This window comes from Cebidichthys violaceus, unplaced genomic scaffold (assembly GCF_023349555.1).
Source record: "Cebidichthys violaceus isolate CVI_PGR_0920_01 unplaced genomic scaffold, fCebVio1.0.p SCAF_23, whole genome shotgun sequence".
Classification (NCBI taxonomy): Eukaryota; Metazoa; Chordata; class Actinopteri; order Perciformes; family Stichaeidae; genus Cebidichthys; species Cebidichthys violaceus.
The window spans coordinates 719091-735909 of record NW_027176406.1 but is presented as its reverse complement, the minus strand read 5'-3'; the positions used below and the strand labels follow the sequence as shown (position 1 = coordinate 735909).

Below are 16819 nucleotides of genomic sequence, written 5' to 3'. Positions count from 1 at the left end.
TGCACTTTCTCTTACATTTATATTGTTTCACGTTTTTTTCTTTTGATAAAAATTTCAATAACTGTTGGGAGAGTCAAGCGGAAGGATATGTACAAAACATGAGACTGGTAATCCGGCTCGGACTACGCTCTGACGTGTTACGGTAAATGACGTCATCAGGACCAACCCAGACATGAAAAAGAGACTACTTTTTTTTGGTATTTTTTTATTAGACCCTAGTGGTGAAGTTCACCTAACTTCTGTTGGAATAAGTATATAAGCAAATATTAAGGAATTAATATAGGCCTAGATTAAAGATACAAAATGGGTATTCTGATGTTGAATGAACAGAAAAAAACCAGAAAGTTTTCTTCCAGAGGGAAATTAACAGAAGTCAACTAGCCTGCCTCTAAACTCAATGGTGGACCAAAAAGACAACACTTTCAGTGAGAGTGACTTTACTCACTAACTAAATTCTTAAAAAACTTTTTTTCTTACATTATTGCGGTATATACAACATGAACATACATATATATATATATATATACATATATATATATATATATATATATATATATATATATACATACATATATATATACATACATATATATATATATATATATATACATATATATATACATACATACATACATATATATATATATATATACATATATATATACATACATACATACATATATATATATATATATATATATACATATATATATACATACATATATATATACATACATACATATATATATATATATATATACATATATATATACATACATACATACATATATATATATATATATACATATATATATACATACATACATACATACATACATACATACATACATACATACATATATATATATATATATATATATATATATATATATATATATATATATACACATACATACATACATACATACATACATATATATATATATATAAGAAAATGTGTATCAATTCTCTGAGTGGCTTATACCATGCAAGAAAGAATACAGTGTATTTCGTATGTAGCTACATGTATGTACATATTTGACATACTTATTCCTTATACTAGTGATTACACATGGAACCCTCAGAATATGAACCATTATTACCCTGATGAAGTCTCACTTTCTGTCCTTCTTCCAGTCTGTGTAGACGGACCGTTTTCAAGAACACAAACTGTACTCGACACCTTATTTTCCAACAGCTTCATCCATTGTCCTTTTACCCCCCCCCCCCCCATGAGCCATCTGCCAGATGTGTTAATCCAGAGTGGTATCAGTGAGGACACAGTAGGTGGTGAGAGACAAGGGACATTGTAAAGAAAGAGTATTTGCACCCCCACTTGATATTCACACTCAGTACAGTACAGCACTCACACGCGCCTGATAAATTGATCTAATCTGAATAATTGCTGGACCAAAGGACTTGTTGAAGGACTAAGCAATAATTCAGATGGAGAAAAAAAAGCTTTTATAATAGATGAAACAACCAATCAAAGAGGTGCAAAAGCACAGGACATATATTTGTACAAGGCCTTACATTGTTAGACAAAGGCAAGTTTAATTAGAACTAATTACACACAAAAATAAAATACTCTTACAAAATGATAGTGTTAACATACATCAAATTGCATCAGTCAGCTATGAGAGATATAGTCCTGCTAGTGGATCATGCGATTAAAAAAACAAAAAAACAAGAGCAGCATCCCTCAACTGTCACTAGTTTAATAAGTTGTCTGATGAGAGGCGGCTACGGGGCGATGCTGAGCGGTGTAGTGTAGGAACAGACAGTAGGGCCATCAGCTTGTGCACTGGACTTAAAAGGCGAATGAATATTAAAAAAAAAAGAGAGAGTCGCCGTTAAATACACATGGCAACCTCATTCTGTTCGTGTGCAATTCCTCTTTTCATTTTCCCCCACTTAAGTTAAAGATAAATTACCGGTCGTCTGATCCACATACATGAACAATATCGTATTACTGTACAAAGCACCATCTGAGGACACTTCACTTTGCATACACTTGTCCACATACAAAAAAAATGAAAATGAACAGTTTCTTTTTTTTTTCTCCTTTAGGTGTATGCAAATGTTAAAGAACAGTCCACGGTCATAGAGATTGCTAGACAGGCAGCATTTTTTTTTTTTTTTTTTTAAAACATTCAAGAATTTCATTTGTAAATCGTAGAAAACAACCCCCCCCCCCCCCCCCTCTCCTCTCTCTCTAAATAGAAACATCACTGATGGGACTGTGTAGCAGGCCGACACAGGATCCATCTCATTCAGTTCCCTTTCAACCAAAAAGCACATACGGACTCATGCACCGGTTACTGTGTGTTAATGGTCGGCTGTGGGCAAAAACAATTTAAACGATGTTTTTAACATTCAGGAAAGACAAATGGTCAGAATGAGTTCCTCGTCGGTCGTCCAATCGAAGGACATTTCAAACTGACATGCGACGTCTCCTGAGAACGTGGCCGGCTAGAGCTCTCGATTGCTTGGGAACGGTTTGCGGCCACAAACGGGTGTGAGCACGAGTAGTGTAGTGTGCACTTTAAGCAGTAGTATGTCGATGAGGAAGGTTGCCAAGATCAGACAAACGTTAATGCTGTTTAGCACCACATGGCGAGAAGGTAGTAGAGTTTTTTTTTTTCTTTCTTTTTTCCAACGACGACGACAAAGTGGAGGCAGCGTGAAATAGACGACGGAGCTTTGGACTCTTCTGAAACAGAATGCCGTTAGAAAAAGGATGGGAGGTTTCATGCTAGCGACATTAATATAGCCCAGCTACAAATGACAAAGTGTTAAAAAAAAGAAGCTGTAATAGTCGGGTAAACATCTCACCATCACGTGTAGCTCCAGAATGAAATCAGTAGAATTTAAAGGGTTCGCTCGATATTAGCAAAGATTCTTTCATTCTGAAATGATTATGGCACTCAGAGGACACTGTGTGTTGAAGATGTGTTTGCCCTTAAAGACGCACCTCTCCTTTGCACAGTGTGAGAGAGGCTGGGTCCAGAAATAAAACCACAGCATTCTTAAGTAAAAATCAGTCAAGCTTAGTTCGGTTTTCACAAATTGTCTTCTATAATTTAAACAGCAACACTTAACATTTAAAAGATCTTGTTTTGTTTTTTTTCTGAAACAATGGATAGGGGAATATAACAGCAATAAATTATATATATATATTATATAGAATTGTATTGTTTCTTTTTCAATTCCCCTCCTTGTTATATAAAAATAACACATTTCAAGGTATTCATTCATGTATTCATCCATTTTTTTTTTTTTAAAAACAAAACTAGCTGTCAAACGTGTGAAATAGGTTTGTGGGAAACGAAGCGCTACGTGTTGGGCAGCGACTCGGGGGCAGAGGTCCCCGCTGCCGTCTTTGGAGAGGGTTGTAAACAGTCGGGCTCGGGCTAATTCAGCCTCTAGTCTTGCCTCGTCATCCGCACACATCCCCGTTTTCCAGCCTTGGGCGTTTACCAACAGCCCCCAACGTGAACACTCTGAGGCACCAAACAGCACGAGTCACGCCGCATTCAAAGCTTAGTGTTTTCAAGTGGTGGAGGGAACCTTTAATGACCCTGTGCTCTAGCAAACAAACCAGTCCTGTTCATGTCGTTTCAGAGTGGACCGACCTTGTGTTCTGCTTGGTAAGACGGAGCATTGCTACATGGAATACAGTCTATTGTTTATTATTAAATGCTAAAATGAACTTGGGTTCCATGGGTTAGTAAATAGTCTGAGTTATTAGCAGCTGAAGAGATCCTTTTCAATAATAAAAGAAGACGTGAAGGAGGGCTGGAGGGTCTCAAAAGGACAACCAGAGTAAGATGACATTTTCTGGTCCTCTTTGCCCACCCTCCCCGAGCTTGGGCCACATGTCCCCAGGAAGTATGGGCGTCCCTGGGTGAAGCAACCGTGGAAGACCCCCCCCCCCCTTGTCAGAGTGGATTGATTTTTAGGTGGTGGTGTTGGTGGGGGAATCGTCATGGCCAATCCATGTTGCTTCTGGTCGTTGCTGAGCTCTGCCGGCTTCAGTGACTCACTCTACAGCGAAGCCGCACGTCTCCTCGATGGCAGTGAGCAACTTGTCGTACAGTTTGTCGTAGTGCTCGTAGGGAGGAATGTCGATCCGGTTAAAACTGGAAAAAAAAACAGAAAGGAGGACATGTTTAAAAAAATCATATTTTGTTCTGAATCACTACACTGCTGCATAACCCGTGCCTAAAGTCAAACACAAAGAGGTTTTATAATAGAGTGGAAACCGCTTATAAGGATCACAAAGACCGGGACAGAATGATTCCTGTTTAAATGATGTGCTCATAGTAATCAAGTAGTCTGCTTACAGTGGTCATTTGGGGTCTTTTCAGACCCGTAGAGATTACCCCCGCAAACCTGTAGAAAGCAGCCTACCGGTGTATCGGCCTACATGCAGGCCTATTTGTTATGTTGCTTAATATATGTTGTGTTTGATAGGCCCAAGCCTATGTTTATTTTATGTTGGAATGAATTTGCCTCAAATGAAAAACTGAAAGTCCATTATCATAGCATAGATGGAGAATAAAAGCGCACGCAGTTCAGAGCGTAAAGACTGCACACCGATTCTATTAAGACGTGCACATGTGTAGAATATTCACTCTTGCAAGCCTGTAACAGATAGGCCCATTTTACTCTATTGTAATTCTACTGTAGCCTATACTAATATTTGTTCTCTGTTTGAGCTGTTGTTTTTTTCTGTTTGAATAAAGAAGAAAGTTAAGAAAGAAAACTTTAAGCAAAAAACTAATTTATTATTCAGTTATTAATCAGTATTTCAGCTCTTGAACCCTGTTACTGTATGGCTTAATATTAATGGACTTCCACTGTTACTGTAAAGCTGTTAGAATTGTAGCCTATCTTCTATTTGCAATTAATATGCATTGAATCCAGTTCAATTATTTAAATTAAAATGATAATCTACTCTGGCTAAAGTAGCTTATCAAGAGTAAAATAATAGCTGTGATCTATACACACCTCTGCATTAACAACCCGCTGAAATGAAGGAACAGACACCTTAACGCTCTCATTACTTCAGGGCTCTTGGGAGCAACTTGGGACTGTTGGTACACTGGCTGCGGTCATTACAGTGAACACCTTTATCCACGAAATCGCCTCATTCTGTTCCGGTTTAACGTTAATGAGTGACCGCGTGAACTGAACCGGAACACGGGCGGGCTGCATGTTTCAACAAGTTACGCTTTTTTCCTCCTAATGCGCGACAATGACGAACGTTAACGGTCGACAAAGCTCCGCATGAAGTGGACGTTAGCCTTAACCAGCGAGTCTGAACTGCAACGGAACGTAACGGAACTTAAACTGTAACTTAACATAACGGAACTTAAACTGTAACTTAACATAACGGAACTTAAACTGTAACTTAACATAACGGAACTTAAACTGTAACGGAGGGAAATGAAGACGGTGTAGACATCTTAACGCTGATAGACTCGACACGTCACATCAAAGATGTTTTATTTCGAAGATCACGACTCAACCTTTTCTCCTCGTCTCACTGCAATCTGAGAAACGCTAGCTGGCCAGTTGACCCCCTCCTCTACGGATCTACACGATTCACGTGGATGACATATTTTGATTCAAAACGGCAACGTTTGCAGGTATGAATTTATACAGTCATTTGAAATGAGTTTGAAACAGCAGTTTTGTATTTTGAAAGTCAATACAATTCAGTAATAGTGAAGCGGTCTGTTTCATTATTTTATATTCTAGTAATAAATATACAAATCAAATTAAGTAGTAATTTGATGGAGGAATGAAAAATAAAAAACGGATAATTATATCCAGACAGAAGACATACGAATCCAGAACCATTTGACAATGTCAGGGGAGCAGTTAGGGGTTCAGTGTCAGCTCAGGTCCCAGGTAAGGATCGAACCGCCGACCTTGCGGTTACCAGGCGACTTAACCCAGTGTGCCAAGCTCGCCCCTTATAGTGATCAGTTTGACCCGGACACACGTGGTCAAGAGGTTTCCACTGTACTAACTACACTCAACACTTCTCTTCCCTCTCTCGGACTCCACCGTGTCAAACAGTGTGAAAATGTTTCCTCACCAGGTGTGGGCTTTGGGCAGGTTGTTGGTGCTGGCATCAATCTGGTGGATGGTGAAGAGTCGAGGGCCAGCAGCACCTACATGAATAAACACAATCAGTTTAGTAAAAGTGGACCGCCGCCCACCTGCTCCGCACTGTCCGGGTCACGGTCTCAGAAACTACTTTCAAGTTGCTCAGATTCAGTGGATCAAACATGAACATCCAGGTCTGCAAAAACGATCAAACAAGCCTGAAGGGAATCAACCAGAACCTCGGTCCGATCCTTTCAGACTCCCCAAAAAAGCAAAGTCCACTGGAAACCCTGGACATTTGAATTTAATTTTTTGAAATTACACACCTTGGAATGAGCCTGAAAACATACGGTTTTCAGAGTAAAATATTCAGTGGCATCTAAATGTAAAATTGTGGATAAATAAAATATTCAGTTGCTTGTTAAATAATAGTAATTATTCATTATTATGGCCTTTCTTTGCTTCCAAACAATAAGAGACACAAATGTGTGCAAAGGTGTAAGCTGTTACAGAAAGCGTCAAGTCTTGTAGTTATTGACCGAGTTGTCGTTTGTTACACGTTTGCTTATTGAGGAAAATTCCCAACGACACATAGTGCTGCACGGTATTTAGATACCGTGCAGCACTAGCTGAGTTGTCACTTTGTCCCTTGACTGCAGCCATGTGTCCAGCTTGCAGATGTTTTGACCATGAAAGGAAGGCGGTGTTACATAAGGTGTGTGTGAGGGCGCCGTCTGCCTGTGGAGCACGGTGTACTCCTCGTGCCTGGGTGCTCTGTCTCTGGGTAGCATCGTCTGCCAGCGTGGACCCGGTGAACCGCTGCACTACACGCAGACTCGAGGTTTATCTCAGGTCAGAGGAACCCAGAGACACAGGGAGGCAAAGAATCCCCAAACACATGTGGAGCAAACTCTGTGCACAGCAGAGGAACAGTAAAGACTTCAGTACTGCACCGTAGCACATTGTGGATCTGACAAATAGCATTCATGTTGTACCTTTAACTGAAGGCAAGATATTTCAGGAGCGCTTTTCAGACGTATGGACTTCCCGGCGCTTACTGCTTAGCAATACCTACGTTCACGTAACAAAAACAAAGCGTGCACAGTTTTCCTCCTGTCATCACCTTGGAGGGCCTTGAAGCCTTGCAGGGGAACTCTGGAGGAGCCGGTGACGAACTGCAGCAGCCGGGCTCTGCGCTCCTCGTCGAAGGACTCCACGGCTTTCCAGAACCATTTGACGATGTTGCTCTCTGGGGTGCAGTGCTTGAGCCGCGTGTTGGACTTCCAGTCGTTGATGTCGATTTTACCCAGGCCACATACAATCAGCTGCAGGTCGAGGAAAGAAGTGGACGTTTTAAAAAAAAAAATCGTTTACAATAAGTTGGACTTAATAATGCACTTGGAGGTAAATCTAGACAGGTGTGTAAACGACAGAGAGCCGTGAGGATTAATTAAAGTACCTCCAGCTCCTTCTCATCGAAAGCCTTGAGCAGGTGTTGGGGGATGACCTCATTGAAGCCCTTCTGCAGAGCCAGGAATTGGGCCTCTATGCCTCGCAGAAAGCGCCAGTTGACGTAGAGCCGCACGTACTCTTTCTTGGTGTCCTGGCTGACGGGGATGCTCTTGCCGTTGGGCTTGAGCTCATGCTGGATGATCTCTCCGTAGGCATTGTGCTCCACGCAGAAGGTGTGGTCCAGCACACCTGTGATGTCATTGTCCCTGAAGAGACACATTTGAATGACTGCGTGAGGACCACAAGGGGCTTTTGCACACTATTAGTATAAATAAATACAAAGGGCTTGGTCATTCCTTTTCGTTGAATGCGTGCTGATCGGTGACACCAGCCGATGTGATGTTAAAGGAACAGTTCACCCTTTTTTCCTCTTACCTGGAGTGCTATTTATCAATTTAGAGTTGCCTTGTTTTGGAGGTATCGGTCGTGGAGACGTCTGATTTTTCTCCAATATAAAGGGACTTCATGGCACTGGGCTTGTTTTGCTCAAAGCGGCAAAAAAAAAAAATACATTAAAAAAAGCTAAACAGCAATGCCTCTTTCTAGAAATCATGACCTGGTTACTCAAGATAATCCTGAGACCTTGTTGAGAGCAGTTTCATGTAGGAACTGTTTTCTTTCTAATGAAATACATCTGCCCACCGTGTTATTGTGCAGAAGGAAGCAGGCATCCACTCATGTAACCGTAGCTAGCTCAGTGGTGCTAGGTGAGCTAGCAGTATCCAATGTAATTGCAAGCTTCCTTCTGCGCGGCGTTACGGTTGGCAGATGTATTTCATTAGAAAGAAAATAGTTCCTACATGAAACTGCTTTCAACAAGGTCTGTGGATTATCATGGTTTAACCGGGTCATGGTTTCTGGAAAGAGACATTGCTGTTGAGTTTCATAAATGTGTTTTTTTGCCATATAGTCCCTTTATATTGGAGTGAAGTCTGATATCTCCAAAATTTCGGCAGTTCACATCAAAACAATCCAGATTGATAAATAGCACTACAGGTTAGAGGAAACATGTTTATTTTTGATTTTGGGGTGAACTGTCCCTTTAAGCTGAATTGAAAACACACTGTGTGTCTATGGTCTGCAAACATGTGCTGAGGGAGCACTGATGTAAGAAATATTCAAAAACCCTGGGGGGCGCTGTCATCAAAGTACAGGAGAGAGGTTCTCATGTGGGCAACAGCACTCATTAGTTGGTAGATAATAAAATCTACTTCAAACATTGTGACATTTACACTAAAATTGCATATTTTTCTTTACAAATAGAGATGACTTCTTTGTTATGTGTGGACAGGAATGCAGAGCATAACATTGTGTTGTAATTGGTGATCCAGAAATCCTCACACCGTTATCGGCTTCTATAAAAACATGTTTCTGGTACGTACAGGATCCACACGAGGCTGTTGTGCAGGTCAGGGTCAACAGACTCCATGTCGTCCAGGGTGATGGGTTTACCCAGCAGCTGCTTGTAGAAGGGCAGAGTAAAGCCTCCGTCGATGTAGTGGCCGTGGAACACCGCCATCCCCATGATACGACCGACAAAGTGAAAGTATGACAAGTGCTCCTGAGGGGAGACAAAACATTTAGTTTCCAAATGAAGCAGACGGCGGCGTTTAAAGCAGACCGTTTAAAGTATGTTCACAATATTACACCACAGAGTTAACCCTTTGACGTACCAAGCAATTCTACACGATACAAGCGGTAAACAACCCAGCGGCACAGTCTCAACACAACAGCTGCATCGCTCATGTACAAGTCTATCAACAAGATCACGTCACATGGACAACCACAGAGAGCGTTGATGTTGAGTAAGATAAGAAGATGTAATTTAAGCCACCAGTGTCTCAACTGAAGGTCTTGCATGTTTGGGAGGCTTATCATGGCGTCTATAGTCTTTACAAAATAAAATTCAATACTCCTTATGACCTTTTCAGTACAAAACAGACAAAAATAACGCCTTTTTCATGATCATAGACTCACGGAAATCCAGTCGGAATGATAAGGCCAAAAATGATTTACGAAGATGATGAAGATTAACCCGTTAAAAAGAATTAATTTCATTTTTGACACATGAAACTATGAGCTTCCTGTAGCTAGCAGTAGCGACAGTGTTTGCTACAGGTCTGACGGCGCTCAGTGAAACTCAAACAAGGCTTTTAAACAAGGTTCCTGCAGCACAAGCCGCTGTCACGCGCGTCGTCAGCGATGACTGTGACTCACAGGGTTGACGGCAGAGTCTGGGTTTATCTGCAGCGTGTAGATGTCATCGCGGGAGTACTGGAACAGGCCGTAGTACGGGTTCAGCATCTCGTGTGACAGCAGGTAGAGCCACTCCCTGCGTACAGCACAAAAACAAAACTTACAATAGAATACAGAGGATGCAACCTGGTCTGTCAGAGTTCAGAACAGGCTTACTTAAACTGAAACAGAAAAGAAACAAACAGTGGCGAGTGAGTTGTGGTCTTCGGTTCCTCCACTAGGAGGCAGACTGCTGTGTGCAAAGTGACAGTGTGAGTCTGTGTGGTCAATGGACCATGCTCTTCCTCTGCTATGGCTTCTTACCTGGCCACTCCTCCATAATCGAGCCCCTCCTCCCCTCTGAACTTCACCATTAGCCGTTTCCACAGGTCCTTCGGCCTCATCTTCATCACCTGGCGATACGACTCCTGCAGAACGGATGCAAACGACGCGCACGCGCCTCGTCAACAAAGACGGTTAAACAGCAGCAGTCAGACGGCTGTTTGCTGGATTTGCCCTGCTAAGCTGAAGTCAAAGAGAAGCCGTCTTTACTACATACAATATCCACATGAGGGGTCCTGCCTCTGGGGAAACTGACAAAATTCATGGTACTAGTTTAGTTCCAGGGATGCACACGCGTTTAACTCTAAAAGTTAAAAGCTATTAAAAATAAGGTTTTGAGGCTGTAAATAAACATTTGCTCTACCGCAGGAATTTTGTGAGAAATGAGACATTTCCAATTGGTTCTCTGCTGTGAGGCTGAGATCTCTCCGCCTCGATCAGTGTTCATCCCACGCGCAGACAGCTCAAAGTGTCGGAGGGGAGGAGGGTTCATTAAAAGTGGATTAGGGGCAGTTATAATAAACACAGCCATCAGACTATAATAACATAGCCAGGCTCCACTTTGCCCTACAGATGCAGCAGACAAACGGAGAGGTGGTGATGTGGGAGAAAAAGGAAAAGTCTTATCAACACCGAAAAGTACAGAGTGAGACGGGTCTGACAGTCCACCAGCTCACACCTGCCTGTTCAGTCATAATGTAATGCTTCAGCTGGTCTGAGACGCTACGCAGTTATGTCTCGCTTAACCTCAAGACTCTCTCTCTCTCTCTCTCTCTCTCTCTCTCTCTCATATTGAGATCAGCCAACAAAAATGTCTCGTTCAGATTAACAGACGTGGCTGTTCCAGCACATTCCAGTGCATATTTTATGAGGGTCACGCAGTCGGTTGCAGGTGTTGCTGCTCTGATGAAGGCCCCGCGCCTCCAAGATGCAGAAAAAAACCCCCTAAAAAAACTCTCCCAGCTGAGAAAATGTACTTTGTAGAAAATCCTCATCTCAAACAAGACGTGGTCTGCTTTGGATTTTGAACAGACTAGCTTCACACATCATAGATAACCGTGTGTGAGAGAGAAATCGTTCTCACAGCCAAACTATTACAGGCAATGACCTTTCTGGGAGTAGACAAGAAAAACCCTTCGGGGAATGTTTTACCATAACTCGGGCGCGTCAATAAATAACTTGCACAATTACAAGCGGCTCTGCAGGTACAAAAGCATGAGATATTTGTGCCGCTTGCTGGGAGTTGTGGGGAATATGAGGGCAGGCGGTTGTGCAATGGAGCAAATATTAGGTCATTTCCATGTTGTTGCATTTTAATTTGTTTCACGCATGCCCTGGCTGTGACAACTGAATTTCCCTCTGGATTAAACTATGTACCCTTTTAATAACAGCCCCCCCCTTGTGAGTTTCAAATAAGACGACGTGACTGAGCTCGCTTCTTTCCATCCTCACCTCGAAGATCTCCTCGCGGGACACCTCGATGCGGCAGTGGCCAGCCTGAGGCTGCTGCTGGGACAGCTCCTGGCGGAGGATCTTGAGCTTCTGAACAAGGTCCCTCTTGTACTTGGGCACCGTGAGGCACTCGGCCTCCTCTGGGAGCTGAGCGGGGGACACCAGAGCCTGCTGGGCCTGATCCTTCAACTGGTTCTGGCGACTGGCGGGGGCAGAAAAGAGTGACATGGGAAAGAAGTGAGAGAGGAGAGGAGAGAGGAGAAACGGGCCAAGAGAAAGACACAGAGGGACAGGATGAAAGAAACATTTTTTTTTTTAACTCTTTATATGTGCCAATCCCAAACACAAACAAGCTTACTAGTAAGAAAAAAGTAAGCGAGTACTTGCACAAAAACAGCAAGAGGAACGCCAGGAAACTCAAAATACAGCTTTCGGAGAGGGAGCGTTCTGTCTCTGTCCTCTGCTGACTGCAGAGTACGAGCAGTAAACACACTGAGGTCATCTGGGAAGCACATCAAGTCAAACAGCTGCTTCGGCCCCTCGCACACTGACAGACATAGGTGGAGGTGGGATTAGTGGGAAGACGTCTCCCTCATCCTCACTCACTGCCCCACACACACACACACACACACACACACACACACACACACACACACACACACACACACACACACACACACCTTCAACTCTGCACCTCTCCACCTGGCAGAGGCCCGGCGGTCTCACACAGAGCGACGGCTGAACTAAAAATAAGGCTTTCTACAGGGGAGCAGCAGAATATGACTGAGGGGAAAGAACGTTCCGCAAATAGATCCTCTGTTGCCTTTGACTCATCATGAACACTTGTTATGAAGGGTCATCGAGACAAGAGGCAAGCAGGCACATTTTACAAGTCCAAAAGTTTGCCTTTTGTCTGTTTTGATGAACCAACATCTTTGAAACTCAGTTTGTTATTCCACATTACTTATGAGGCATTAGCTTAATGCTATCACAACGGAAACTCCTGCTAAAGCTAACTAGCGTAGCAGAGCAGCAGTAGCCGCCATCTTAGCTTTTGACTGCAGTGGAATTCACGCAATGGAAATATTGAAACCTGCTATAACTTTTTTTTTTTTTGGAGACACATGAGGGAGCGGCAGAAACTATTTGTGAACACGACCCTGACATATACGTTTTAGGTTGAGGAGTGGTGAATTTGTTTGCAAATAGTTGCTTATTGAAACATCCAGCAGCTGCAGAGCAACATTAACATATATTTGGGGTCATGTTTTTGGCCACCTGATGGATGAGAGTCTAATATTCTGCCTCTTTTAGCTCTTTTTTTGGTCTCCACCAGCTCTTATGCTAACCATCTAGTCTCCAACTGTGCCTGTGTGCTGTTTGCTGATGAGCAGGTGGTGTACAGTGGGTTCATCACTGCAAGGGACCCCTTTGTTACTGTCATTTGATACACTGTTATTATAAAAATAGATTTATATGTACTTATTGTAGATTAGTTTATTGCATGGTATATTAATAATAATAATAATAATAATAGTAGACTGCATATTTTTATATCTTTTGTAGTATGGCTAGCCTGAAAACGTTGTTTTACTTCCGTAGTTTCTGCTCTGTCTAATTTGAATGTTCAAGCATTTCACTGGAAACTCGCATAAAAACAAAAGAAAGACGCATTTAATTAAAGATTTGAAACAGACAAAAAAAAGCAGTTTACCACAGTATCAGTAGTGTGACTGTGAACATCATCTGCGGTTATTGATGACAGAGGTCTCCAGTTTGACATTGGATGGAGAATATGTTTTTGAAACTAGGCGCTGTGTTCGGGAAGGCGGCCTCAGAGGGCGGCGCAGTCGGGAGGCACACAACACTCACGCAGAATCAAAGGGGCCTTTATGGGGCCGGCACTAAAAGATTTCTTGCACAGTGGCCTTTTGCACCCCGGTGGGGGGTGGCAGGCCTGCTCGACCCTGAGCGGGGTCATAAACACCAGACTCTAGCCGTACACATGTCGGTCTGTGTGCACGCGGCACCGATGTGTAGGCTGTAACTCTCTAAGTGGTACCAAGGTTAAAATAAATAAATTCTATGGAGCAAACAAACACAGGGGGGAAACCGTAACCACCTCTTCTCTTTCTGACTCCTTACTCAGTCAGTTCACTTCATGACAGAATACAGTCTGAAATGTCTTGACTGGAAACTGCTCCTCTCAAGTGTCCGCCCTATGGCTTACATTCTCCTCTACCACAATGACAACTTCTCCTCAACAAAGTGACTGAGCTTGGTTTCTGGCGTCTGCCAAGTAGAATCCACTTTGGCTTTTCAATCGCTTCCTGCCATCCCAGAAAGCCACAAGGGCCCCATAGGACACTCGAGACCTCCTCTTCAATCCCTTTATTTCCTGCCGACTAGACTCGGCGGGAGGGGAGGTGAAGGGAGGGCGAGGGGGAGGCAGGAACTCACCCGACAGCACCCAAACACTGCAGACAACTCAGAGGGTGGGTGGGAGAGACGGAAGGACAGAGGAGACTCGGAGCATCTCTCCCTGCACTTTCACCTATAAATCAAAACATTCCTGCTCCGTCTCCGCTGCTCTTTCTCTCGTGGTTTCGGAGTCCTCTCTTCTCTTTCCAGCTCCTCGCTGATGAGCACGACTCTGGTGCACGTTACCTGAAGACGCTCGCCGCAGGGACATGTCTCCGTAACAAAAGCGATGACTTTGTAGAGCGACAAATCACAAACGTCTGGGAAATGACACCGTTATCTCTCATGCAACTGTACAGTCCTGCAGGCAGGTTTTAAAACCAGACCTGGATTTAGTTACGTATTGTGACTTTGACTTGAATTTGGGAGAACATCACAGGGGAAATATAATCAAAAAACCTGGTCTGGATGCTCAGGCAGTGTTTTTAGCAAATAAAAAAAGGCAATAAACTATAACTTTGAGGGATATATATATATATATATATCAAACATTTTTGTGGGATGACGGCACACGAGTGGTGAAAATTTCTAAAATCCCTGACTTGATAAAAGGCAGATGTCTTGATGGAAATCCATGACGACTGATATCTTTTCCAGAGTTTTGTCACGAGACAGAAAGTCACTCCAACATTAGCGGTAACGGAGCGGCTTTGGTTGGGACAGAAACCGTACCAAATAAATGGTCTATTACAAGGTTAATGTAATGAGAGCGGCTAAGGAGAAAATCATTTTCATCGCTAATGTCAGGCCAAGGTCCACGCGCCTTGAGTAACCAGGAGATGTACGGCACTCTACGGCCCAAATCTAACAAAAAAAAATGTACAAATGTACTTAATGAACGACATTAATAACACTAATAGCGATAGAGACACCAATAGTTTTGTCTGTATACAAAGCCAATCACCTGTGATCCCACTTCCTGGCTTTGATGTGAACTAATTATCCTCCCAGAATACATATACAATAGAAATTCTATGCATGAGATTTTCACACATCTGGGCAAAGTCATGCTCTTGGACAAAATCCCGTCATTAAAATCAAATGTGCCGTGCCAGGCTACATTTTTATAAGACTTTTCAGAGGGCCATAGATGAATACGAACGATCCCAAACACGTTCTTTGATCCATCAGAACAGGAACAAAAAAAAAAAAAAAAAGAGAAAAGAAACCTGATCTCCGCGTCGATGCATTCCGTCCCTCTCTCTCTGCACGGAGGAGGAATGAGGTCAGGCGGAGGAGGCCCACCAAGGCACCAGTACACTGCTCCACCTTTGTGGAGCAATGACCTATGGGTAATTCTATGGCTATCGCCGCACAGTATGTGTTTGAACAGCTGCACAGGGGAAGAAACCCCTGAACATGTGCATCCATGAAGACAGGCATGTACCAAGCACAGAAGCATGAACTAAAACACATGAACCTACACACACACACACACACACACACACACACACACACACACACACACACAAAGCTCATTCATTGACTTGGGCATCGAATTTATGCGCCGTTTCCTGGATGTAAGACGCTCCTCAGCCACAGACACAGCCGCCTTGGTTTCCACTCAGCTATCTGATGTCTGGCCAAAGCCAGCTTTGTGACGGATTGTGTGCTAAAACGCCTTTATGATCAAAACCAAAAGAAAGACTGTGGGGGAGTTCACTGCGTATGTATGTCTGTGTGTGTGTGTGTGTGTGTGTGTGTGTGTGTGTGTGTGTGTGTGTGTGTGTGTGTGTGTGTGTGTGTGCACAAACGTCTGCTCAGCAGACGGGCTTCTCTGAACCTCTACAGGTGGTGAACACACCTTGGCACAGGATCCCGGTGTAAGACATTGATGGGGGGGGGGGGGGGCAAAGCGAGTACGTCTGTGAATGTCTGAGCGAGTGCGTGCTTGTGTGTGTTCCAGTCTGCTGGCAGAAGCCCAAACCCTTACCTGACATTCTGACTTTCGATGCCTCCGCGAGAACCATTGGGGCTCGGACTTGGACTACAGACGCAAAACAAAGACAGAAAGTAAATCTCTCTGCTTTTACGCACTGGTTTTTGTTTTATGTGCAGTTTAATTTATTTCACTGTTGCATCTTTCTGGCTCAAGGGTACTGTAGGACTCACTTTAGGACTAGATGCAGGTTGGCGGAGAGGCGCGGGTCGGTGAACTGCGTGGTTCGGTTGTTGTGGTCGACAAAGTAAACCCTCCCGGTGGCAGTGTTCCGTATCTCCCATCCAGGAGGTAGAGGACCCAGTTCCTCACAGTTCACATTACTCAGATCTCTGAAACGCAGCGAAAGAGCTCACATTAAAGCATTAGTACGCAGGAATTCAAGAAAAACGGAGGCAGGGTAGGGTGGGACGGGGGACAAGAGAGACAAAGCACACACACACACCCACACCCCCACACACACACATCAAATTCTAGGTATAAAACATACCAAAGCACTGACTAACTGGACTCAGGCGGACAGCAAGATTCCGAGATGTCTGAGAAATCACTTTTATTCTATTTTTCTTCTTCCTCCCATCTAAATTATTTATTGCTGCCCTGCAACCCCTTTCAGCTGGACTCCATGGAGACGAAAAAGAGGTTCAGAAATTACAGCAAGCTCTGACTGCTCTGTTTCGCAGGGTGAAAGCCAAAAGGGACCGGAGCCTCACGAAGCGATGAGAGCTTGGCAGCTAA

General features: G+C 43.3%; 1 protein-coding gene across 3 annotated transcripts in view; it reads right to left on the bottom strand.

Moving 5' to 3' along the window:
• Nucleotides 1-2190: 2190 nt before the first annotated feature.
• smurf2 (SMAD specific E3 ubiquitin protein ligase 2) overlaps nt 2191-16819 on the bottom strand; it is a 47275-nt gene continuing 32646 nt past the window's right edge. For all 3 annotated transcript variants that reach the window (XM_068718345.1, XM_068718344.1, XM_068718346.1), the window contains 10 exons: nt 16255-16413; nt 16076-16129; nt 11662-11863; nt 10192-10295; nt 9850-9964; nt 9015-9193; nt 7580-7838; nt 7244-7445; nt 6110-6185; nt 2191-4142 (listed from right to left, as the gene is read on the bottom strand). In XM_068718345.1, coding sequence (XP_068574446.1) covers nt 4043-4142; nt 6110-6185; nt 7244-7445; nt 7580-7838; nt 9015-9193; nt 9850-9964; nt 10192-10295; nt 11662-11863; nt 16076-16129; nt 16255-16413 — 1450 coding nt within the window. In that variant the 3' untranslated portion in view covers nt 2191-4042. The remainder of the gene's footprint in view (nt 4143-6109; nt 6186-7243; nt 7446-7579; nt 7839-9014; nt 9194-9849; nt 9965-10191; nt 10296-11661; nt 11864-16075; nt 16130-16254; nt 16414-16819) is intronic.